This window comes from Mytilus edulis, chromosome 13 (genome assembly GCF_963676685.1).
Source record: "Mytilus edulis chromosome 13, xbMytEdul2.2, whole genome shotgun sequence".
NCBI lineage: Eukaryota > Metazoa > Mollusca > Bivalvia > Mytilida > Mytilidae > Mytilus > Mytilus edulis.
The window spans coordinates 71,592,554-71,620,463 of record NC_092356.1 but is presented as its reverse complement, the minus strand read 5'-3'; the positions used below and the strand labels follow the sequence as shown (position 1 = coordinate 71,620,463).

At 33.0% G+C, this 27,910-nt stretch overlaps 2 protein-coding genes across 3 annotated transcripts; one reads left to right on the top strand and one right to left on the bottom strand.

Moving 5' to 3' along the window:
* Positions 1-8: 8 nt before the first annotated feature.
* Positions 9-27,695, top strand: LOC139501669 (enolase-like). Of its 2 annotated transcripts, none has more exons than XM_071290816.1 (13): positions 9-229; positions 6,830-6,920; positions 7,228-7,323; positions 7,993-8,051; positions 8,331-8,400; positions 9,511-9,578; positions 10,016-10,157; positions 12,106-12,195; positions 15,056-15,258; positions 15,826-15,965; positions 21,767-21,883; positions 22,277-22,385; positions 25,138-27,695. In XM_071290816.1, exons 2-13 carry the CDS (start codon positions 6,836-6,838, stop codon positions 25,258-25,260), a joined length of 1,302 nt encoding a protein of 433 aa, XP_071146917.1. In that variant the 5' UTR covers positions 9-229; positions 6,830-6,835; the 3' UTR covers positions 25,261-27,695. The 2 variants fall into 2 exon arrangements, with proteins under 2 accessions (XP_071146917.1, XP_071146918.1); XM_071290817.1 differs by lacking the exon at positions 9-229 and adding an exon at positions 371-460.
* On the bottom strand, positions 816-1,727 carry LOC139500539 (uncharacterized). The gene has a single exon (XM_071289288.1). The coding sequence runs from the start codon at positions 1,725-1,727 to the stop codon at positions 816-818; it is 912 nt and encodes a 303-aa protein (XP_071145389.1).
* Positions 27,696-27,910: the final 215 nt, after the last annotated feature.

Genomic DNA, 27,910 nt, shown 5'->3' with positions numbered 1-27,910 from the left:
AATAGTAAAGATGGCGCTGCTGAAAATAACAAAATGTCAATTTTTATTTTTATAATTTAACTGTGTGCTGGAAATTTAATTAGAACAAAACAAGTATCATGAAATTTATTTATTTTTCTTTTTTAATTTTTATAATATTTCCTACTTCCTGTGACCTTGCCCTACTTTCAACGTGCAGACTATCACCTGCAGACTTACAGTATTTGGGAGGAAAAGCTGCTTAAAATATGTAAGAATTAAGTTTGCAACTGTATTCTCTTAATTTCTATTAACTACAAGCTTCAAAAGATAATGTAACGACTTCGTATTGAGCTGTCAAACATGCTAAAACTGCGAAATTAGTTGACCTTGAATGACAAATACATGCAACCTTGCATTTTTCAGTGTCCTTGTCTCATCATTTCCTGTTCGAAGTTATTTGATTGTTAGGGTATATTTCTATCCATCTGACGTATAGTTGGTAAGTGCTGGCTATAACATTAAAATCACTCTGTCTGGAAAAATATGCATCCTCAAAGATCTAAATTCTAATCCTATCAAAAAAGAATTTTATGCAGTCATTATTGGGGGGGGCAGGACCTTTTTCGGGACGTCAGGATCCTGGATTTCTTTTAACGAATTTCAGGATGTCGGGATTTAATTTATAATTCAGAACCTCTGGATTTCATGTTTTTAAGCCCAGGATTTCGGGATCAGGACCCCTCCAACCCCCTTTCATTATTACATTAAAGAAAATCCTCAATCTCGAATTGTCCCATTGTGCAGTTTTCCTCGACGTATTTTCTTCTCTGTGCTTTAAATTTGGTATGCGCTGGTTAAGATTGGGATTGAGGAACAGCAGTATTAAATCTGCCCGTTCTGTCAATGTAATGTGCCACTGTTTGTAATTTGGCTTTTGTCTCTTCTGTGTTTTCGCCGTCCAGTCTCGTTAGCATTGTAGCTAAATTCAAGTTTCTGACCCCGACCTCTTTGGATATTTGGTGTAGCATATCTTCTCGTTCGTTTTCATAGCAGGGACACTCTAGAAGGAAATGTTGAGGCGTTTCAGGTGCTCCACAGTTACATGACTCTATGGCGTTGGTTTGGCCTACTCCGTTCTTGTAGTAATTCAGTTCTGTATAGCCAGTTCTTAGTTTGGCGAATATACTGAAATGTCTTTTAGTTGGGAAATCATACATAATTGAGTGTTTTGTAGTTGGTATTTTTTCATAAAGGTCCCTGCCTCTCTCAGATATTTCCCATCTTCTCTGCCATTTATTTCCTGATCTTTTGTACGCTGCTTGTTTGACGTCCTGTAGTGTTATGACGTTATTTTCCAGTGGTAATTCTTTTGCTTCCTCTGCCGCTGTTTTTGCAAGGATGTCAGCCTCATCATTACCAGCTATGTTGGCATGTCCTGGTGTCCATGATACAATTACATTGAGTCCTTTTTGCCTAAGATGTTCAATATTTTCTTTTATTTCTCTTATTACGGAGATGTAGCTGTTTGGGGCCCAGTTCAGTGTAAGTAATCCCACGGCGCTTTGACTGTCAGAGAAAATTTTGATTCTTTGTATTGCATTGTAAATGTTTTCTGTAATGCAGTATTCTAGGACCATGAGAATTGCTATGAGTTCCGCCAGAAGGATGGATCCTCTTTGTGCCACAGGTCTATGTAATCTGGCAGCAGGTTTAATGTGTTCAGCATAGATAATTGCACCTGCTCCACAGGGTCCTGAGTTCCACATAAGGAAGGAAAAACAGTCTTTTCAAAACTATGTACTTTGGAGATCATTGAAATTGTAATGACGAAAGTATTTTAACCTTGCCATACACTACATGTAAAATGTTGGTTTTATTGTCGCAAATGTGTCCTCCATTAAAATCACACACGCTAACTTTTGACATCACAATTTTAAAATTCTTTACTTCACAATTAAAAAATGATTTTTGCTTGATCATGATGTCAGAAGATTATAAAGCAAAATATCTGATGCCACAATGGAAAAGTGATTGTTGTATGCATCAAAAGTTCAAGCAGTCGGGTCAGCTGGGATTAGCGATATTATAATACAGTTTCAATTAACGATGTTATTGCTAAGAATATACCACAATAATCTGAAATTTCTGGAAATTGATAGGAGTCCAGCATCTAACCCTTTCACTGATAGCTGGCTACTATTTATACTCAAGTGTAGATCTTAATAATAAATGTCAATTAAAACTTGTCTGTAGTTATTTGTGTCTTTATTTCATCATGTTCATTCACTAACACCATGGCCAAGTTCGGATGGATATCTAGAGTAGATAGGATTGACATGGTTATATATAACACCTGTTATGATTGGATATAGCTTTCCCGCCATTAGAACTCAATGAGCCCTGGGTTGTGGCAGGGTTACTAGAGATCGACTCGATATCCCGGATGTTATGACGTCGATCCAATCAAATTTGAATGTAAACATATTCAGAGTAGGTGTCATACCACCAATTACTCCCTCAAATTTAGAACGTATGTGAAAGTAGGCCTACTCGGACAAAAAAAAGTGCATTTGATGTCATTGTTCACCTAAACGAACTAACAAATTTGCAGAAATGAAAGTTTTGTTGAAAGAGAAATATATTAAGACCATTTTGAGCCAAAATTTACCTGTCTATGAGTTTGCATTAAAAATTGAGGATTAATGCGCTCCATAGTATACTAATTTAAGATTTCCAGAAAACCAGGGGTTATTTTTAGTGGTACCTCCTTTCGGAAGCTCTCTGCTTTCTTATATGATTTTGAATGTATGTTGAAAATTGGCATGCAGAAAGGTGACACCTGTACAATTCATGATATACCTAGTTTCTATGAAGTTAAACTTAAGGTAAAATATTTAGAAAGCTGTGAAAATTGCAAAATTTGGTTGAACAGATAGGGACTTTTAATTGGTGGTATGACACCTTTAAGCAAAATGCGGTGAAACATCAAAATCAGAAAACAATTGTTTTTTTTTGTCTTAACTGATCATTTGAGATAATAGTAGCCACATTTCAATCTTTTTGGGGGCAAACTGTCACATATTGCAAATTTAGAGCCTAAAACTTGAGTTTGTCCTATTTTTAGCTTTTCCCATCCTGACAATAGGCTTTTATATAAAAAATGTCCTAAATAATGTTACAAATGCACAGAAAGTTATTCTGTGGTGTTAAACATTGAAACATAAGTTGTTTACTACCCCCAAAAAATTTTTGTCATGCAGATTTAATGAAATTATTTGATTTTTACCCCTTATAGCATTGCGTCATACTATGTACTTGGCAGATAGCATAGCCTAATGTAAGCACTGCAGAAACTCACAAAAGCACCATTTATTATTCCAAATGAAATTTTTATATCTTAAATTTTATTAACTGATGTTAATAAACACAGTTAAATGACCATGACTGCACTTTTGATCAATTTGTAGTACTTTACTGACACCAGATGAAAAAAAGGGGGGTCAATATTCCTTGACACTTCAATACCTTGGATTTTTTACTAAATTCATTGCAAAAATTGTTGGAAGTCTTTAAAGAAGTAGAACAAACAAGAAAAAATCAGCAAACAATGATCTTGATATTGAAAGTTTATGTTCCTGTAGCCCAAAATGAAATTTTCAAGTATTTTCTATCAAAGTCATACATTACAGTCAGTTTAAATTGAGCTGTGAAATTTTTATTATAAGTCGCATAATGCTCAGATACATGTAGGCTGTTTTTAACTACAAATTGACTAAGGATTAAGAATAAAGCAAAATAAAAGATTTCTAATCAACTTTTTTGTCTCTTTAGGTGTCATACCACCAATTACTCCCTCAAATTTAGAACGTATGTGAAAGTAGGCCTACTCGGACAAAAAAAAGTGCATTTGATGTCATTGTTCACCTAAACGAACTAACAAATTTGCAGAAATGAAAGTTTTGTTGAAAGAGAAATATATTAAGACCATTTTGAGCCAAAATTTACCTGTCTATGAGTTTGCATTAAAAATTGAGGATTAATGCGCTCCATAGTATACTAATTTAAGATTTCCAGAAAACCAGGGGTTATTTTTAGTGGTACCTCCTTTCGGAAGCTCTCTGCTTTCTTATATGATTTTGAATGTATGTTGAAAATTGGCATGCAGAAAGGTGACACCTGTACAATTCATGATATACCTAGTTTCTATGAAGTTAAACTTAAGGTAAAATATTTAGAAAGCTGTGAAAATTGCAAAATTTGGTTGAACAGATAGGGACTTTTAATTGGTGGTATGACACCAGTAGGGGCCTTGTATTTCCGGTAATCTAGAGTCCTTACTCTTCAAAATTATTTACTGTTTATATGGAACTAGAGACCGTACTCGAGTTCCATCCAACTTGGCCCATGTTTACAGTTTTGTTCATGTTTTGATAATTTTTATGCAACCCGAAAAAAATTTGGGGGATCGCATAATGGTATGATGTCGTGGTCGTCGTCGTCAGAAGACACATTGGTTTCCGGATAATAACTTTAGTTTAAGTGAATAGATCTTTATGAAATTTTTTCAGAAGGTTCAATACCACAAAAGGAAGGTTGGTATCGATTTTGGGGATGATGGTCCCAAAACAAGCATTTTTCTAGTTTCAGGATAATAACTTGTGCACAAGTATTTCAATTGCTCTGAAATTATACGGCAATGTTTAAAACCACAAGTAGAAGGTTTGGATCCATTTTAGGGGTTATTGGGCCAAAGTTTAGGAATTTAAGGGCCAAAAAGGGTCCAAAACAAGCATTTTTCCATTTTCCAGACAATAACTTGTGTGTAATTGTATGGATCTCTCTGAAATTGTACCACAATGTACCATATAACAAAGAGGAGGCTTGGATTAAGTTAAAAATGTAGGAATTAGGGGCCAAAAAGAAGCATGTTTCTAGTTTCCTAACAATCATGTCCATGACAATAAGTTGTGTTTAAGTGTATGGATCTCTCTAAAATTCTACTACAAGGTTCAATACTTCAAAGGAAAGCATGGGATTGAGTTTAAGGGTTATTGCTCCAAGGGGGGGGGTTTACCATTTTTTTAGGGATTCCTTTTTTTTCACAATTTTTCAAATTTCGAATTCTGAAAAGTTTCAAGAAGAAATTTTTAATTGCACAGTATTGTGCAATAGATTTGTTAAATCTTTGACCACATTAATTTTGTGACAAAAACCTATATTATGTCAAAAATTTGATCACAATCCAAATTCAGACAGTATTAAGCATGAATATTGTGACCAAATTTGCCCCAACTGTTTAGGGTTCAACCACTGGGGTGGTATAAAGCTGCGCCCTGCAGAGCACCTCTTTTTTTTTCATAAAATATTCAAATTTTTGGCATTATCTAGGTGAAATTCTAAAAATTCTGCTCTTTGACCCCAAATCGTAATTTTTTAACCCAAAACAGAAAAATTTGAAAAATTTAATGAGTAGGCTGTACAAATTCCTTTACACTGAACGATGTCCATTCCAAGTGAAACAACATTTTATGTAAAAAAAGTATACTAGTTTGGCTTTAATTATTCCATATAATATTCTTTCAAATATTTTTTTCCCTCATTTCAAATTCTCGTAAATTTCGTAAATTTCCTCTGATTTTGACACGGTTTTTAACAAACGGACGTGCCATGTTTACACTTTCATCCGGGTATTCATCAAAGAAAGATAACTCGTGTTTGCACTGTTTTGAGTGGGAAATATAAAAGAGGTTTTCTGATCCCGTTAAAACAGGACTCATTGGCGAAAGTGTTAAGCAAGACTATGTTGGCTTTATGAACACGTCAAATGATTAAAAGGATTTATGTGACAGTGGCGGATCTAGAATTTTGCATAAGTGGGGCCTATTAACTGCATAAGAGGGGACCCACTCCAGTCATGCTTCAGTGATTCCCTATATAATCAACCAATTTTTTTCCACAAAAGGGGGGGCTAGGCCTCCTGAAAAAAAACTTATATCTGCCTCTATGTCATTATTATGGAAGAAATCAACTACTTAAAAATATTGTTATAGGCTGGTAGACCTTAGAATTTACTTACTCAAAATTTATTATGTTGACTCAATCAAAATTGTGATTACAAATTAACTAATAGAAAAGTGGTTATACATACATGTTCATGTATAAAATGTACCTTAAACCAGTGAATTTTACAGAACTGCCAGCTTCCCAATTCGTGGGATATTTACCCCCATTAATATTTGAGCCGAAAGGTGTTGACTCCTGCAGTACTCAACAAAATAGCATAAATTTCTACAAACAGGAATTCTAGAGTTAAATGACATTTTAGAAATGTAAAATTTTTATTGTCAGTGTTTTAAGTTATGGAAATTGTTTTTACTTTAGAAGTATCAAATTACAGGCTAATATATATCAAACTCTAACATACAGTATAGGGCCCCAGAGAGTAAAAGGCCAAATTATATATATCTAGTAGATACTTGGCTTGAGTTTGTTTCCCTTGTGCAACATAGTGGAGAGCAAATTCATTGAGATTTGTATTTGACAAAGCAAACTAAATCATGTTGTACGAGCAGGTACGTATGTAGGTCGAAGTTTATTGTGTAGAAATGATTTCATGTGCAATCCACAAGTAGTGCTACATGTACCCTATGAGTATGATGAGATGGTAAATAAAAAAAATGTGTATTTCAAGCTTTAACTGCTTCAGGTTTGCCTAGATACAAAAAATAAAGTAGATCAAAGGCTTTGCAAATTTCTGAATTAAAAACTCTAACCAAAAAAGACATATATATATCAAGAGCAAAAGATATATGAATAAAACAAATACAACATGAAAAGACACAAAACTGAAAGTTTATTTTTTTTGTAGAGCACCATGCCAGTAACAGCTGTGAAAGCACGTCAGATTTTTGACAGTCGTGGAAATCCAACAGTTGAAGTAGATTTAAACACAGAAAAAGGTCAGTTTGAAATCATAGTTATGATAGTCCAAAATTGGATTGAATATTGTTTACATGTAGAATGTTTCAATTTATAGATAAAAAAATGAATGAATAAAAATTGTTTTGAGCAAATACCATGAATACAGTATTTAAATTCCCATTGAAGTAATTATAAATGGTAATGTTAAAGAATAAGTAAGATAGTTTTTAAAATATAGTTTGATAGTCATTTAATGATACTGCAAAAAAACAACACATAAGGACAAGAAAAGCTTTTATATAAAGGTCTGTTTATAAGTATTGTAATGTTCTGTGTATTATATAGGTCAATTTAGGGCAGCTGTACCCAGTGGAGCATCAACTGGTATTTATGAAGCTTTAGAACTGAGAGATAAAGATCCCAAGGCATATCATGGAAAAGGTAAGTTAAAACTCAACTGTCCTGAAAAGTCAGATTTATGTAGAAACCTTATAGTTTTAAAAAATAGAGGGTCGAAGATAACAATAAATTATTATAAACAAGAGAAACTGACCACACCATGGCAAACAAGAATTATAATGAAAAGTAAAACAATTCAACAAAATATCCAATAGAAAACTTGAGACTGAGTAACACTAACCCCACCAAAAAACGGGGATAAACTTTGGTAATCCACGAGAGTAAACAGAGTCATCTCCTCGTATGGCATTAATCATGGAAAGTACAATTTCTAGTCACTAGATGTTATGAAAACAAATCACATTTTCTACAAGAGGGAATGTAACTTGAGCATGCTAATGAGTTGGTTCAAATGAGATCTAAAATCTTTTAAAGTATGTGTTTGGAAAACTTTATTATACAATGCAGCTTCTCATTTTTAATGAAGAACATTCAAGAAGTGACAAACTGCCTGATATCTGAATATAATGTGTATGTAGTTTTTGTACAGGCTGATGTATGAGAATTCAATACCTTAAAAATCCAGGAAAAGGAGAGAACAGATATTTATTTCACCTTATAACAGAAACCTTCTTATGCTACTTGTTTGTTTTTGTAGAGTGTATGATTTGTATGTTAGAAATTTAATTGTTGTGTATTTACTATTTTAAGGTGTATCTAAGGCAGTATCTAATATCAATGACATCATTGCACCCAAATTACTGGCTTCAGTAAGTAAAACTAAGAATTGCTTCTAAATATTCATTATACTGTGGATGAATAAATCTATGTCACCTGTACTTTAAAATAAGTTTCAAAAAAGATTTTTTAGAAGTTATATATATATTTATTTCCTGATCAAGAGAACAAAATTTGTAAAAAGTAATTGAATAAAATTTTCAAAACAAATAACTGAATGTGTAGTCTGATAAGAAAACAATAGTAGCACGTTAGCAGCATATTAGGGTTGAAATTGGAAAAATTAATTAAATATTTTTACTTTCTTCCAGGGATTAGATGAGTCAGACCAAACAGCTGTGGACCAATTTCTTCTTTCATTGGACGGAACAGAAAATAAAGGTAAAGTGAAAACAATACATCCTTAAAAATGTGTTATATGTTAGTTTTATGAATGATATTTCAGTGTTCATATAGTAAATTTGAGAGAATGACTTAAATTAAGTTTGTTTTTTTCTCCTTTAACTCTTTATCTACCATTGACGGATATATACCCAGTAATTAACATTGTTTAGTTCGTAGTGAATGATAATTCTGCTTGCCAGGTACCTGTTTATTCGCAGTGACTGATCTATCCGTTGTAAACAATGCATGCGCAGTCGCGTTGATGGATATTCCCGTAAAATATACCACTGTTAAAACTCTTAAGATTGGACAATACCTAAGGGGAATCCCGAAATGAACCAATCAAATTCGGTTTTACAAATAAATAAACTTTCAACTCGTATATTTCTTTTCATTGAAAGGTTATATGTTTACATTAAAATACATTGTTTTTAACACATGTTTTTGTTTGCGAAATGCAATTCAAACAATGGCCGATGAATGGGCTTCATTCTTTGAATCGGAGGAAGAAGATGAAGAGTTTGAGGGTTTTAAGCAGTCTGATATAGACGAAAGTGAAGTTAGAAGTGTCGGCAGTGATATCAGTTTATTAGAAATAGTAAGCGAAGGCACCCGAGTTAGATAACGACATTTGGACAAATGATTTGTTTTTCAACATATTTTACTGGATTAATTAGTGTACATAATTGGATAAAAAAAATCAGAAATATAAAAATTCAAACAATTGTGAATTAATTGCATTTTTTATTTTTAATTTCTATACAGTAATTGCTTAATAATTTCATATTTAATTGCACCGCCGTAAAAATTCTCACACTGCAAGTTAACTCTGGTAGTTAACCTACAAATCAGCTGCAGTAGCTAACTAATAAGCTGTGTGTAGTAGTGAACTGTATGATCGCCTGTGGTAGATAAGAAGTTAAAATCAGTAAGTTAGAAATTTCTTGTATGCTAAAATTTTGATTTTTCAATGAAATTTAGATTGAACTTTGTCATTGATTTTGATTGTTTTCCTTTTGCTAGAATTTAAATTTAAAGTTCATTAGCAATGAATAAAATATAAAACCAGAGGTATGCATAATTTTGATGTTGTTTTTTTTTCTTTAGATAAACTTGGTGCTAATGCTATCCTTGGTGTTTCAATGGCAGTTTGCAGAGCAGGTGCAGCCAAAAAGGTATTCTATATAAGATAGAAACAATAATGTGTATTCTAGATATGTAAATGCACCAAACAAACTTACTGGTCAGGTTGTTGTCGCTTTGACACATTCCCCATTTCCATTCTCAATTTTACTACAAACACAGGATACTCCAGTTACTATATCCATGCCTACTCTGTTATTGTATTACAGTTAAGAAATTTGCTGTTGAACCATTTACATTATTTTTGTATTCATTCTAAAAATGGTGAGGATTTTTCACAGGCAAGGGCTGTTAAGCCTGTGGTAAGCTTCAACTATTAAAACTAGCAGTGGTAGAGCTTTGCACTGAGGCAGCTTACAGCAAACATCAATTGATCAATAAATAAAAATTAAAATAATTGTTATGAAGGACCAATAACTGTTGAATAATTTCATTAAGTTATGAAATACATTTTATATTCTTTTTACAGGGAGTACCTCTTTACAGACACATTGCTGATTTAGCAGGAAACAAGAACTTAATCCTTCCAGTCCCAGCATTCAATGTAATAAATGGTGGTAGTCATGCCGGTAACAAACTGGCCATGCAGGAATTTATGATTCTCCCAACGGGTATGTATCTATAATACTAAAATAACGAGGTCCAATTTATCAGCCGTCATGGGGTAAAAAACGACAAATCAAAGATTCAACTTTATATAAAGCTAATATAGGACAATGGTGTTGATTAAAAATTACACCACTCCAGACCCTTTTGTTTTCCACATAATCAATATTGCCAATAATTAACAAGTTCCGGGTCGAATCTGATACAGATACCAATAGTATATTCACCTATTACCTCATCTGTACGTTCCGCATATGACAGGTGCACCACCAAATGGTGTATTTAGGATTTTGCTATATACACAGGTCATACTTACAGGGTTGACACTTTAAATTCAACCATTGTCACATTGTTCCCTATTGTAGTATTTTAATCAGTATGAATTTCTAAGATAACAATACGAATACTAAAAATCTGGACTTAAAATAAGGCGTATATGTACAGTTTTCAATTTGATAACCGACATGACGTAAAACAGCGAATAAAAGGATCCAACTTTATTTATAACTAATATAGGACAATGCTGTTGATTAAAAAATACTTCATTTTAGGCTCTTTTGTTTTCAAAATAATTAAATATTACCAATAATTGATAAGTTCCAGTGCATCTTAATGACTTGATCAGATGACAATACCAATACTAAAATAAGGCTTACGCATAGTTATATAATTTAATTCAGTCACAGACCCGCGATATCACAGGTGTGTTCTAGTCACTCCAAAATACACAACTTTCCTATTTGTTAATTTATGCACACAAAGTATAAACATTTTATTTTCTGTGATCTATTTATCCTGTCTGTCTCTGTGTCTCTTTTATCAACTCATTAGTAATTATACTGTTTTACCTCTGTCTGTCAGTCCATTCATCAGTCCGTCTGTCCCATGATAGCCAAGGTAAGTCTCGTTTAGTTTTGGAATTTTTATTCGCATTTTTCCCAGGAACTATGCTACAAGGATTGCTGAAATTTGTTTTCAGGGTCAATATAAGTCAGCTTAACTGTGATGCATTTTCAGATTTACCACTCAACAACTAACTTCCTGTTTACCTTGCGCTTGTATCATTTTACTTATGAAAGCCAAGTTGAAAATTTTTTGTCACATTTTTCTCAGGAACTACACTACAAGCTTTCTAAAATTTTGTTTCAATGTTTATATCAGTCAGCTTTACCGTGTGATGCATTTTCGGATTCATCACTCAACAACTTCCTGTTTACTGAACACTTAGATATTTTTACACTATCAAGATTATCCACTTGCGGCAGGGGTATCATCAGTGAGCAGTAGCTCACAGTTTCACTTGTTATTCAAGAGTAACACATGTACTTTATTTTCTATGTAATATGCATGCAAGAAAATCTTTTCAGCAGATTAGACACTTATTCGTAAAATGCTAAATAATAAGTATCTGTAATAATTAAACTCAAAAGTAAAAAATTTAAAAAGCCGGTGATTTACTTTGATAAACAAAACAAATCTTGGAATTACTCGTACATTAGTATTGTCTCAAAACATCAGGTTATGATTTCATCTTTAGAATAGAAAGAAGCGTTTGCAATGCTTGAGAAATTTACCAATTTGAGTTATAAAAATAGTTTTATTTTTAAACTGTTGCCTTCCCTTAACTGTTCTTGAACTGTTCTTGATCATTTTTAGTAAAATGGTGTAAGAAAATTCATGAAGAAAATGCAATGAAACAGTCAAAACAAGTTCAATTGATGCTTTGAATCTAATGTGATTTCAACAATTTATTTTTTTGTAAAGGGCACCAACTTTTAAGTTGTCTCAAATTCAAAATGACAGAAAGAAAAAGTTCCAGATCCTTGCTCACAACCTCAGTGTAGAACTACTTAGACCACTTGGCCGCTACATGCTAAGATAATTCATGTAGGGAAAGTTATTTTTATAATATACACTCTCACTTTAAAAGCTAATTTATGTTTTATTTTTCAGGTGCTAAATCTTTCACAGAAGCCATGAAAATGGGTTCAGAGACATACCATCATCTGAAAGCTGTCATCAAGAAAAAATATGGACAGGATGGTAAGATTCTGAGTGACCATTGACAGGGTTTAAGCTAGGATTTTGAGGGCTTTAGTCACTTTTGCGCGCTATTAAAATCAACCTTATTTTGTGTATAAGCAATAGAAGAATGATGTATAGTACTAGCTTCATCTTTTGACTTAGTCAGATTTTAAGGGATTGAGGCACCAGCATGATTGGCAGTTATTGTATGATTTGACTGTATTGGCTATTATTATGAAAGATTCTGACATGGAATCACAATTTCTCTTCAGTTTATTCCAGGGGTCATTCCTGAACAACAAAAGTTGGATTCTATTTTTTTAAACAAGGAATCACAGCAGAAATCAATACTATTGCAATGATTATTTCACTGCATAATCATTATCCTTATAAAACGTCTAAGTCGATATTTGGATATCATTTCTATCAAGTTGGAAATGTATTATATCCTTTTTGGAACGATTATAATGACTGAAAGGAGGTTGTAAACAAATCAACAATAGATCACGTTTACTACTTTCGGTTTTAAAATGAAACGAAAACGGGAAGTGACACGTGGATAATAAATTCAAAACGAGTCCGGATTCATCAGGAAATTATTATTTTTCGATTTAAATTCCTTTAGTCAGAGATATATATTTTTCTCTCTCGTTTAATTGATTCTAAATGATTTCGTATTTTACGTTTTTAATGTCTATAAATAGTCAAAGGGATACTTTCACGCATGCGTAGAACACAATACAGGAAGCACCTGTTTAATAAAACATTTCTCGTGAACTTTTTGAATAAACACATGAAAGTTCTTTATTTTAAATGGAAATTGTTGAAAGTTTTTGATGAAAATTTAAATCAAATATGACGAAAATGCCTTCGAAGGACGAATCTACGACAAACTAACTTCAGATTGTGATCGTTTGGGAAATATTGAAATTCAAATGCTAACTGTCCGGGTTGTTACATCTTTGATTAAATGACGAAATTATACTCCTGGTTGTTGAAATGCCGACTGACTGATTTTCCTGGGGAAATAATTATGATGGTCATTCAATTATGGGGTTAATTAATAAATTACGGATAAGTGACCCATTTGATGGCGATAAGCGGATTAGTTGTAGTCACAACTTGTAACACCTGTTGAAAATGTTAATTACCTGGAGGTCATAAACTTGTCAAAAACATGAAGACAGGTAGATTTATAGTTTTTATTGCGAATTTTTTTTTACACTTTCAAAATTAAAGTGACGAAATTGATTTGAAATACTTCGTCAATGAGAAAACCCTTTCGTAAAATACGAAAGTGACGAGCGCTAGCAAAATCACTGCCATTGATCAAATTTCTCTTCAGTCAATGTAGAAGAGAATGTGATGATTATTTGCTTTTTGGTTTCTTGAACTTTTGGGAACTTTGCATTTAAATATTCAAAGGGCTGTTCTGATATTAGTCTTGCTGAGCAAGTGGAGCCACCCAAATTCATTAATTGTTGGGGGTTTGCATTCCTGTAGAAGTTTTAAGTGTATAGTAAATTTTATATTTTGAATGGTTGGGGTCTCCCATGCCCTTGTGCCTTAATAAACAAACAGCCTTTTATGTAATTAGGGCCCCGCCAAAGGCGGGTCGCCCTATAGTGATCAGTCTGTCCGTCCGTAACACTTTGTAATAACTTTGTGTCCGCTCCATATCTAGAGAACCATTATGATTTCATACTTTATACTTTACATGTTTATTAACCACCACCAGAGGGCGTGTCATGATGTATGTACAACTTCCTAGGTCAAAGGTCAAGGTCAAAAAACTTTGGTTTCAGTTGACAACCCTGTGTCCTGTGGTGAAGATCGTGTCCGCTCTATATCTTGAGAACCGTTATGATTTCAAAGTTTATACTTGACATGTATATGAACCAACACCAGAGGGTGTGTCATAATTTATGAACGACTGCCTAGGGCAAAGTTCAAGGTCAAAAACTTTGGTTTCAGTTGACAACCCCATGTCCTATGGTAAAGATTGTGTCCGCTCTATATCTTGAGAACCATTATCATTTTAAAGTTTATACCTGAAATGTATATAAACCAACACCAAAGGGTGTGTCGTAATTTATGTGCAACTTCCTAGGTCAAAGGTCAAGGTCAAGGTCAAAAACTTTGGTTTCAGTTGACAACCCCGTGTCCTATGGTAAAGATCGTGTCCGCTCTATATCTTGAGAACCGTTATCATTTCAAAGTTTATACTTGACATGTTTATAAAGCAACACCAAAGGGTGTGTCATAATTTATTTACAACTTCCTAGGTCAAAGGTCAAGGTCAAAAACTTTGATTTCAGTTGACAAACCCATGTCCTATGGTAAAGATACAATTTTTTAATGCACATTATTCACAGCGGGGCCCACAGAGATGGCTCCCATCTCAATGATATCTAGTTATTGTAGCTAGGAACTGGATATGTTTGTAAATCACCGCAAATAAAAACAAGAACTTAATTAAGATATTCACTAAAAGTAATTTAAACTGAAAAAAAAATTGTAGTCTAATGAATGGTGAGGATTTCTAAGGGGTGTGTTAATACATATGGAAAAAAATGAAAATTATTATATTAACACATTGTTGATTTTATTGGCAGAAACATTTGTGTTTAAAAAAAGAACAACAGCCATCAACCATCCATCTAAAAAGGAAAAGATAAAAATATTTACTTTATAATTTTATACACAATACAAAGGCACCTTAAAAAAACTAAACTCTGTCAATTTAATTAAAAGCATACATATGGTTGTCCTAAATGAAAAAAGCTTGCAATATTTTGTGATATTTGTTTGGTTATAAACTACAAATGAAATTCATAGCTTGTAATTCTTGTCAAGAACAAATTATTTTCTTTTTCAGCCTGCAATGTGGGTGATGAAGGAGGATTTGCACCAAACATCTTGGACAACATGGAAGGTTTAGATTTACTGGTACAAGCTATAGAGACAGCCGGGTATACTGGGAAAATCAAGATCGGCATGGATGTAGCAGCATCAGAATTCTGTAAAGAAGGAAAATATGATTTAGACTTTAAAAACAAAAACTCTAATCCTAAAGATTTTGTAAGTTAATTGTAGTGTCAATAACTTTTCTTGAACTTCTGGCATCTAAAGTTAAGATTAGTGTTTCTTTTAGGACTGAGATAACCTTAATACAAACAAAAAGTACAATTCATATAAACACAAAGGAAATTTAGAAAAAAATCTTAATGCACAGTAACCCTAACTCCCACACTAATATGAAGTATAAGTTGACATCTGTGGCTTAGTTGAAAATGTATGAATAAAAAGATGTGGTGTGATTTACAATTTAGACAACTATACAAAATGGTCCAAATGACATTGATTCAAGCAATTAAAGACCCCTCTAAGACCTTCAATAATTAGCAAAATCCATATCAGATAGTAAGCTTTTAAAAAGCCTTGACATGTCATGTGTCCAGCATCAAGTTATTTTCTCAACTATGAAACCCAAGTTATTTACTTTAATTACACAATGGCTTTTAAATTCGACAAGTCTGTTTTGTAAAGTATATTACAGTGCTGTATCTTTTGAGAGAACAAACGCAGGACTTACTTTTAGTCTATGACTTATGTTGTGATTGAGGATTTTGTATATTTTAATTACAGCTGTCACCGGAAGCTTTAGGAGACCTATACAAAGATATGGTAGCTAAATATCCAATCGTATCAATAGAAGATCCATTTGACCAAGACGATTGGTCAGCATATACTTCACTAACTGGTGCCACACCAATACAGATTGTAGGGTAAGGTTTTTATCTCAAAGTAGAAATCGTCACATTTCTGGGAAATGTTTTTCATACTCATTGCTACAAAAAAAACTAAGGATGTGGTATGATTACCAATGTAGTCTAGTCAAAATAGCATTTGACCTCAAAAAAATTGCAACAGAATTTGTTTTGGTATTTTTCGATTCAAAATGGCTTTCTTTGTAACATACCAAAAGTCTACCAAGATATCTGAGTGGGAACATGACTTTTTTTGGGTGAAAAATAGCAAAATTTGTCAAAAATAGCGAAAAACTGGGAAAAGCTTGTTAAACATTCATTTTTGATGATAATTATTTCAAATCAAAAGTTTTACAACAGTTTATACAGTGTTTATGAAATGAAATAACAAAAAAATAGTTTTCTTTTTATAAACATGAAATTTTAGGTGAAAACATCCAATTTTTGTTGGAATTTGAGATTCTCATAGTCTGAATTGATTACCAAAACAGACAGGCAAATATAAAAAATGGTAATAGAAGTTCATTTTATTCTTTAAAAAAGACAAAAACCTTTATTTTAATCATTCATAAACTTTACAGCAATTCTTTATTGGGTAAATGATGATTTTGGGTAAAATATAGTAAAATCAATCAAAAATCGTAAAAAACTGGAAAAACACCAATTTGGAGTTTTAACTGTTTTTGAATCACTCCAAAATAGAAAAACGGAAATCTTAATATAATTATAATCAGATCAAACAAAATTCATTGTAAAACAATAGTAAAACAACTGATTTTAGGTGAAAAAAGCTAAATTTGTCAAAAAATCGTCAAAAACTGGAAAAAAATACAATTTATATTTTTCAGAAACCAGTTTTTCAACAGACACATCATTTGGTGTCACAGTTTGTTTACAGTTGCATCTAATATTTAAATGTTAAGAAGCTTATCAGGAGCAGGTGGAAGTTCCATTAAATTGGACAAAGTTTTCCATGTTTGATTTCCCAACCATGTCTGCATGGTCTGTAGGATCTATGTCAACTTCTTCTGATAATACACTCGAAGACTATACAATTGCCCTGAATCTGATGTTGGTGGTAAACTTTTCACCTGAACCAATGTGTTTCCAGTAATTACTATAGATTTGAATTTTCTCCAGAGAAGAATGTAAAGTCCTTCTAGAGGAAGTCCTCCATATAAACATGTGAGCACTTCTTCTCCTGCTTTGATGATATCTGCTTTAATGAAGCCGGCTTATTCATGAAAACTTGATCTTAATTGAAGTCCTTTGCTTATTCCAAAAAGCCTAGATGATGAGTCACAACCTGTTATAGAATGCAAAAAGAGCAACATCATCCCCAAGAAATCGTTTAGACTGTTTTATGTTCCATATTTTCATTTTTTTTGGTTGATTGTCATTTATTCAGATTTAAAAATAACCCGTTTGCACTGCTGATTAACATGATGAATAAGTAACACAAATAGATCCGTACCTTCACCATTTACTATGACTACTAAAGACAAAGCACAATTAAAAGCTGTTTACACAATCTGCATCACCAGTCACATTCTTACATCTAATATTATTATCTTTTAGCTTGTCACAAAGCACGTTAATAAGATATAGGAAGATATGGTGTGAGTGCCAATGAGACAACTCTCCATCCAAATAACAATTTATAAAAGTAAACCATTATAGGTTAATGTACGGCCTTCAACACGGAGCCTTGGCTCACACCGAACAACAAGCTATACGGGGCCCCAAAATTACTAGTGTAAAACTATTCAAACGGGAAAACCAACGAGCTTGTTTGTTTTGACTGTTTGACATGAAAAGTTCCTTTTTAGTAATGGATAATAGATTTTTTTCTTCATCAATACTACATACAACAGACCATTTTTGGAGTGGTCTTTCTACAGATTTGACTATAGAACAAATATTGATGAGAAGTGTCAAATCTTGTGGAGGTCTAACCAGGGGCAGAAGAATGGGTGAATCAGAGAATGGGACAGATTTATCAAGCACTGTGAATTCATTATTATTCGTTGTAAACTAATTTCGTGGGTTTCGTGGGTACATATGCACCACGAATTCAAATATTCAACGAATAGCATAATACCAATGGGCTTTGAATGCAGAGACTGGCAAAACCATGAAACCAAATATCCACGAAATTGCAAGTTTTTAGCAATCCACGAAAATAAATGAATCCACAGTAACTAAACAACTAAGTGATAAAAAAGCTAAAATTGATATGCCAATTAAAGACAAAAACAACAATATGCTAACAACAGAACGAGATCAATATTTGAGATGGAAGGAACATTTTCAAGAGGATCTTAATAGAAAAGAACCAGATAATCTAGAAAAATTTCCTGAGGCACCTTTAGACCTTGAAATAGACACAGATCCACCTTCAAAACAAGAAATACAGGCAGCCATTAAAAGCTTGAAAAACAAAAAGTCACCTGGCATAGACCAACTAAATGCAGAACTTTTTAAAATAGATACAGTGCTAGCAGCGGATACTGTACACCCAGTATTCCAGAAAATATGGGAGCAAGCTGTTATTCCTAACAGTTGGTCTGAAGGCAACATCATAACAATACCAAAATCAGGAGGCTTAACAGTTCTTACTGCAACATTTGGAGAGGAATCACCTTACTATCCATTCCAAGTAAGGTCTCCTGCATAATTTTAATATCAAGAATTATAAAGGCTGTTGATAAGAAACTACGACAAGAACAAGCTGGTTTCAGAAAAGGTAGAGGCTGCATAGACCACATATTTGTCCTATGTAACAACTGAGAACAGTGTAATGAGTGGCAGATGAATCTAATAGTACATTTTGTGGACTTCGAGAAAGCGTTTGACAGCTTTCACCGGGAAAATCTTTAGGGTAGTTCTGAGAAACTATGGAATACCAGGTAAGATAGTGCATCTCATCAAGCAGTTCTATACAAATTTCTCAAGTACCATCAACTCTGAAACTGACACTAGTTTCCTTGTAAAATTAGGAGTAAGACAAGGATGTGTTATGTCATCTGTGATGTTCATAATTGCTATTGATTGGGTAATGAGAACAACCCCAGCAGAAAGTATTAAACAATGGACTGAGATGGACACTTTGTAACACAGGACACAGACTATGCTGATGATTTAGCACTTTTATCCCATACCAAAGACCACATGAAGGAGAAGACCGAAAAGCTAGAAGAAACAGCTAAAATGATTGGACTTAAGATCAATGCCAAAAAGACAAAGCTAATATACCTCAATGCAGAAAGACATCCTATCATATTTATAGAAGGAAAACAGCTGGAAACAGTAGATTCATTTAATTATCTAGGCAGTTGTATAACAACAGAAGGTGGTGCGGAAAGAGATATAAAGATCAGAATAGGGAAAGCTAGATCCGCATTCATTAGACGAGGCAACATCTGGAAAACAACAGCCTTTTCAAATAAGACCAAACTTAGGCTCTATAACAGCTGTGTACTTTCTGTACTCCTATATGGCTCAGAGTGCCGGAGAATGACTGAGAAAGATATCAACAGGCTCTCCAGCTACTATAACATATGTCTGAGGAAAATAATGAAAATATTCTGGCCAAACAAAATCTCCAACAAAGACCTACATGAGATGACCAGCACCAAGGACATGGAGACTTTGCTGATATAAAAAAGCTGGAGGTGGCTTGGTCATGTTATACGCAAAACATCTGATGACATGACCATGGTAGCCCTTAGATGGACACCAGAGGAAAAAAGAAAAAGAGGCCGACCTCAAAGAACATAAAGACGCACCATAGAAAATGATCTAAAGGAAAGATAATATACGTGGGGCACAGTGGAAAGAAAAGCAAACAACTGAGAAAAGTGGAGGAAACTTGTCCTTGCCCTATGTGCCGTAAGGCATAGTAAGGACTAAGTAAGTAAGTAAAGACATGTTTTAAAAACACTTAACCAAGGATATCTGAAAACGCATGTCAAGTTTTAATGAATAATGCTTTATAAAGCAGATATCATCAAAGCAGGAGAGGAAGCATTTGATTCAGGGCAATTTCATAGTCTGCGAATGTATTATCGGTGCCAAACATGGATGTAAGAAGAAGTTGACATAGATCCTACAGACCATGCAGACAATGGTTAGTAAATTTCACGTGGAAAACTTCGTCCAATTTTGATTGAACTTCCTCCTGCAACTGATAAAAGTTTTAACATTGTAAGATACAAATGTAAGCAAAACTGCAACACCAAATGATGTGTCTGTAGACACAATGGTCGGTATGATGCGGTGAATGTTGTGGTTTGAGTTTTTCTAATACTGTTTCCATTGCTGAATCTGACTTTACTGATGAAAAGATATTTGTTGTATACAGAAAACTATGGAATAATCTTTAAAAAAAATGTTTCCATGTATCTTGTCATTTACTTTTAAATCATCCGTTTTGGTCAATGATACTTTTTACCCCTCATTATGCATGGTCAACAAATCTATGATTTTCGCTTAACATCTCTTGTTGGTTAAAATAGTATGAATCTAAGCATTGCACTTTTTCATATAAAGAATATAAATTAATGTTATCTGAGATCTTAATTCATTTCTGAAAAAAAAAATATGAATTTTGTCATTTTTTTCTGGTTTTGTCAATTTTGGGCCAAATTTTGCTTCTTTTTTTTTTTTACACAAAATCAGTTATTTACAAATTTGTTTTACAATGAATTTTGTTTGATCTGATTATTTTTCTATTAAGATTTGCATTTTTTTATTTTTGGAGTGATTTAAAAACAGTTAAAATTCCAAATTGGTGTTTTTCCAGTTTTTAACGATTTTTTGATGATTTTGCTATATTTTACCCAAAATCACCATTTACCCTATTAAAAATTGCTGTAAAGTTTTGGAATGATTAGAATAAAGGTTTTTGTCTTTTTTGAACTATCAAATGAACCTCTATTACCAATATTTATATTTTCCCAGTCCTGTTGGTAATCAGATCTCAAATTCCACCAAAAATCGGATGTTTTCACCTAAAATTTCATGTTTTTAAAACAAAAACTATTTTTTTATTATAATATTTCATAAACACTGTATAACCTGTTGTAAAACTTTTGATTTGAAATTATTATCATCTAAAATGAATGTTTAACAAGCTTTTCCCAGTTTTTCACTACTTTTGTAAAATTTTGCTATTTTTCACCCAAAAAATCCATTTTCCCACTCAGATATCTTGGTAGACTTTTAGTATGTTACAAAGAAAGCCTTTTAGATTTGAAAAATACCAAAAATAATTCTGTTGCAATTTTTTTGAGGTTGGCCACATTTTCCATCTATTTTGACTAGACTAATGAGACCACCATCTAAATGAAATTGGTGTGAAAAAATATTAGACAACTCTCTCGCAAGCAGAAAAGACTGTGGTAAATAAGTTCATATGATACACCACAAGCACATGGAGAGAAAATCTGTAAACTTTTAAGATATTGTATTGTGTATAAATTGATTAAAAAGGCCATCAGCTTTGTTCATATACTCAAATATTTCATCTTTATGCTTGTTCTGTCTTGGTAATAGGTCTTTTTAATAAACATTCCAAAAACTAAATGCTATACACATTGATTTGGTTGATTTATAATAGTGATCCAGAACTAAACACATTTAATTTAGACCCAGGGTAACATATGAAATTGTCATTTTACATTTAAATCTAAGGAAAATGCAACCACTCAAAAATAATTATTTTGAATGCCTCACATCACACCATGATAATCAATTTTGGAACCGCCCTTACTTTTAATGGCATACTATATTTAAATGTGAATATTTGTTGATTACAGAGATGATTTGTTGGTGACTAATCCAAAGAGGGTACAGAAAGGAATTGACATCAAGGCTTGTAACTGTTTATTGTTAAAAGTAAATCAGATTGGTAGCATCACAGAAGCAATCCAGGCGTAAGTTGTCACAAAAATATGTTCAATGTATCAAATTAACAAAAAAAGACAAAAAAGAAGTTGTGGTATGATTGCCTATGAGACAACTCTCCACAAGAGACCAAATGACACAGAAAATAACAACTATAGGTCACTGTACGGCTATCAACAATGAACAAAGCCCATACCACATAGTCAGCTATAAAATGCCAGAAATAAAAATGTAAAACAATTCAAATGAAAAAACTTATGGCCTCATTTATGTACAAATATGTAACACATCAAAAACGACAGCTGTTCCAGAAAATACTTTGTCCCCCCCCCCCCCTTCTGTGTGTATTTGTATTTGTATTATTATGATTTATATTTTATTGTTCAATGCTGTTATTTTTAAATGCTGTTTATGTTTTATAGTTGGAAAATGTCCAAGGATGTAAGCTGGGGAGTAATGGTTTCCCATAGAAGTGGAGAAACAGAGGATACATTTATAGCAGATCTTGTTGTAGGATTGTGTACTGGACAGGTAATAAGTCTAAATAAACATAGGGGCCTTGGTGGCCGAGTGGTCTGAGTGGTTACTACTGTAATCACTAGCTAGTTAACACTGAGGTTGTGAGTTTGAACCCTGCTCGTAAGGGTGCCCTCGACTTCAATCTTAATTGACTAGGATTGTCAGTTTTCCTATCCAAGGTTGGTGGTTTTCTCCAGGCACTCCATCTTCCTCCACCAATAAAAATAGCCACCACAAAATAGCCTAAATGCAGTGCTTAAAAGTGGTGTTAAAACACCAAAAATCTAAAATCAAATCTTAATAAACCTTTGGTTATTTTGATCATTTAAGTATCGGGGCACCATGACAAGATAATATTTACTGAATTTTATCTGAAATGTTTTTTTCTAAAGACTTTATTATTGGAATTGGTTAACATGCTAGGAACAGTCTGTACCAAAATCTGTTCCTACTACTTGTCTGAAGACACATTTTCCTAAACACACTTTTGCAAAATACTTTCTAGTCCGAATAAAATTTTACTAGTCTGGTGCATCAAACTAGTGGCTAATGGTGCAGACTATCTCAGGAAAGAAAATGAGTTTTAAAATTTTCTCTGTGCTATGATGGAATTTGTTCTTGTTTATATTAGTTCAAGCATTACAAGAAGGTCAGTTTTTCAGAATTGACCAACTTTTTTTGTTAAATACTTATATAATTAAGCAGTTTAATACTGATACTAGATTATAGGATCATTAAATTTAATGTTCACTTAGTTTGTGTTGATTGAGTGATCTCAACAGGGTAGATTTTAAGTGGCAAAATGTATTTCAATAAAAAATTTTTTTTTATAAAAATTACAGAAAGCCAGTATTGAAAAGCTTTAGTAGCAATCTAAAAGTGTGTATGAAATTGATACAACTTTTTTTAGCTCACCTGGCCCAAAGGGCCAAGTGAGCTTTTCTCATCACTTGGCGTCCGGCGTCCGTCGTCCGTCGTCGTCGTCGTCGTCGTCCGTCGTTAGCTTTTACAAAAATCTTCTCCTCTGAAACTACTGGGCCAAATTTTACCAAACTTGGCCACAATCATTATTAGGGTATCTAGTTTAAAAATTGTGTCCGGTGACCCGGCCAACCAACCAAGATGGCCGCCATGGCTAAAAATATAACATAGGGGTAAAATGCAGTTTTTGGCTTATAACTCAAAAACCAAAGCATTTAGAGCAAATCTGACATGAGTAATATTGTTCATCAGGTCAAGATCTATCTGCCCTGAAATTTTCAGATGAATCGGACATTCCGTTGTTGGGTTACTGCCCCTGAAATGGTAATTTTAAGGACATTTTGCTGTTTTTGGTTATTATCTTGAATATTATCATAGATAGTGGTTTGCTAGAGGTAAATTGTAAACAGCAAAAATGTTCAGTAAAGTAAGATCTACAAATAAGTCAACAGGACCAAAATGATCTATTGACCCCTTTAGGAGTTATTGCCCTTGATAGTCAATTTTTAACCATTTTTCGTAAATCTTGGTCATCTTTTACAAAAATCTTCTCCTCTGAAACTACTGGGCCAAATTAAACCAAACTTGACCACAATCATCATTGGGGTATCTAGTTAAAAAAATGTGTCCGATGAACTGGCCAGCCAACCAAGATGGCCGCCATGGCTAAAAATAGAACATAGGGGTAAAATGCAGTTTTTGGCTTATCACTCAAAAACCAAAGCATTTAGAGCAAATCTGTCATCAGGTAAAATTGTTTATCAGGTCAAGATCTATATGCCCTGAAATTTTGAGATGAATTGGACAACCCGTTGATAGGTTGCTGCCCCTGAATTGGTAATTTTAAGGACATTTTGCTGTTTTTGGTTATTATCTTGAATATTATTATAGATAGAGATAAACTATAAACAGCAATAATGTTCAGCAAAGTAAGATTTACAAATAAGTCAACATGACTGAAATGGTCAGTTGACCCCTTTAGGAGTTATTGCCCTTGATAGTCAATTTTTAACCATTTTTTCGTAAATCTTAGTAATCTTTTACAAAAATCTTCTCCTCTGAAACTACTGGGCCAAATTATTCCAAACTAGGCCACAATCATCTTTTGGGTTAGTAGTTTGAAAAATGTGTCCGGTGACCCAGCCATCCAACCAAGATGGCCGCCATGGCTAAAAATAGAACATGGGGTAAAATGCAGTTTTTGGCTTATAACTCGTAACCGAAAGCATTTAGAGCAAATCTGACACGAGGTAAAATTGTTTATCAGGTCAACATTTATCTGCTCTGAAATTTTTAGATGAATCGGACAACCCGTTGTTGGGTTGCTGACCCTGAATTGTTAGTTTTAAGGAAATTTTGCTGTTTTTGGTCATTATCTTGAATATTATTATTGATAGAGATAAACTGTAAACAACAATAATGTTCAGCAAAGTAAGATTTACAAATAAGTCAGCATTATCAAAATGGTCAATTGACCCCCTTAGGAGTTATTGTTCTTTATAGTCAATTTTTAACAATTTTCATAAAATTTGTAAATTTTTACTAACATTTTCCACTGAAACTAATGGGCCAAGTTCATTATAGATAGAGATAATTTTAAGCAGCAAGAATGTTTTGTAAAGTAAGATGTACAAACACATCACCATCACCAAAACACAATTTTGTCATGAATCCATCTGCTCCCTTTAATATTCACATAGACCAAGGTGAGCGACACAGGCTCTTTAGAGCCTCTAGTTTGAACTTATAATACTATGACTCAACCTGACTTTTATTATTGCAGATTAAAACCGGAGCTCCATGTAGATCTGAAAGATTAGCAAAGTACAACCAGATCCTAAGAATAGAGGAAGAACTGGCAGGCAGCGCCACATACGCTGGAGAAAAATTCCGTTTCCCATATTAAACTATAGACTTTATTGTATTATTGTTTATATTGGTTACTAGTATTACTCAACTAGCATAAACTTTTTTAAAGTCATAGGCTTGTTATATGTTTTTTTACTAATTTTGTTTTCATATTTTAATTTTTGTCGTCTTATGTTTTCGGAATGCTGACTTGATCTCAGGTTTTGTTTTGTAATATTCCATTTAAATAAATTACATTCAAAATTTGTTTCCTCCCTGCATTCAAGTTTAGTGAAATTCAAACTTTAAATTAAAAGTTGTAACGGTTTGTTTGTGCCATATTTAGTTTTTTCTTTGAGATTATTTATTCTAAAATGAAGGAAAGATGAATATTTTCCTTTCTGCTTGTTGCTTTATTACCAATATTCCACATAGATTGTTCTGTTTAAACATACATGGCACCTAAACACGGCTGTTTAGAATCAGGGTAAAGTGTAGGAAAATTACTTTTCACATAAAAACTAAAGATTCCTCCCTTTTACATAGATCCCTTGTAGAGTACCATTTGTGTTTAAATAGATCCATCAATACTAGGTAAATCCCATGCTTTTTAAACAAGACTTTTCAAGTGCCCCAGTTTTTCCTCTCGCTTATTTCATAATTTGTTGTAAGGTATAGAAAGGCATTACTTCTTAGCATAATTTGATTTGAGTTTTACGTATTGTAATAATTAAACAATGTCTTAGCAGTCATACTAATGATAATATAAAAGTTTATTATTTTTTCTTCAAATAACATGTTTTCAGTTAGATTTTGTTTTAGATCTGTTGTTAAGTCAATAGAAAAATTGTTAAAATGGTTATTTGGTGCAGATAAAAACACAAATGTTGTGAAAATTATCTCTGATTACATTGAAAAATGTAAATTTTGTGATACGTTTGTCTGTTTACAAGGTTAAAAGAAAGAATGAAAGATTATTAGTCTGTTTTAAAATGTTGTATATAACATGTACATATCGATGTTGTTTTTATTTGGCTTTATGCCAACTCCAAGTACATAACTAGTGCTAATTATTGGCCTTTGTCCTGACATAAACTGTCCGACAATGTGCTGGTAACCCAGTTATAGTGAGATAGGTTGATTGAAAGGTGAGAGAGAGAGAGAGAGAGAGTGGAAAATGGAAAAGAAAAGTGAGAGAGAGGGGGAGTGAAAAAAGTGCAGGAGAGAGAGGGTGAAAAGACTCTTAATTCAGAATGAAGATGTCATTTTGTATATACATGTATATATTTGTTACTTTACAGGATTTGGTCTTTACCAATATCCATCGTCACTTGATAAGTGTTATGGGGAGAAAGTGAGATATGAGCAGGTAAAATGTAGAGAGAGAGAGAGAGAGGAGGCAGAGGAGGAGGGAAACGACATTAATGCGGGGTTGTTGAAAATATGTAAATAAATATAAATGTATTTTAGATAGATTAGACATACAGCTAGTCTGAACAAGATACACAGAGCATATGAGAAATTTGAGTAAAAGGTGTGAGCAAAGATGAGAGAGAGATATATATTTAGTTTTAGAAACTTGGCTTACAGCCAAATGGACCGAGCACAATTAGCACTAACAGAGATCAAAGTATGTTGAAGTAGTACATGTACTAACTGACAGCTTTGACTCATTAGAGTAGATATAGTATAGAACCACACAAAATTCATTTATAGTTCTTTCTTCTTTTTGTAGTTTCTTAGTTTTTATATCTATTTGCATTTTTTCTTTTGATTTTTTTTTAAAGTGTCAGTGATAAAATGAAATTTATCAGTAGGACATTAAGAGCAGAGTATTTAGGTGAGATATTCTATTATGAAGTATGTGTGTAAATCCTTCTTGCAAGACATTACACCAGCAAGGATTCTAATTTGAAATAGAAACTATGTTGCTTTCACTTTCCAATTTTCAACAACTTAAAAGAACTGTAAATAAATTTGATGTGGCTTTAATACTATTAGAATGTATGAGATGAAAGTTATGCTTGATGTTTGAATGAGGATATTATTGTGTATGCCATGAAAGTCAAATTTGGTAAGATGATTGAATGAGGAAATCATTGTCCTTGTAATGTTTTGTCTTAATTATAAACATGTAGTGTTCTGTCTTTATTTGTTAAATGTATGGACCCCTTATTACTTACAAAGTTTGTTATTTTGTTTATTTATGTTTAGTTATGTAAAACTTACAGGTTAAAGGTGAAATCCATTAAGATTTTGGATGTAGATTTGTTGCGAGTATCTTTTATTTATTTGGTGTTTATGATAGAAATGAATGATTGTTGATTTACTTATCTTTTTTCTACAAAATTATAATCCCAACTTCTTTGCACAAACTGTTCCAAACACTTCTATCTAGGATTTGAATATCTTTGATGTCAATATTTTGATTGTTATTTTTTATGACTGCCCAAGACATTGTTTCTCAAATCTCAATAAAAACTAAGAAAAATATTCCTTGTTTATCTGTTTCAAAGTTTGTACACTTGTCTTGATAAATACTGTTCCCAAAGAAAAATAGACAGCACCATCACTTAAAAAAAAAATTCACAAAACACTACTTTCGTGAGACAGGCCCTACCAAAAAGCCTGAAGAACTTGGGTGCTCTGGAAAAGTATGTAATACCCACTAGTATCTGTCATTATTAATTCATGCCAAGTAAAAATTA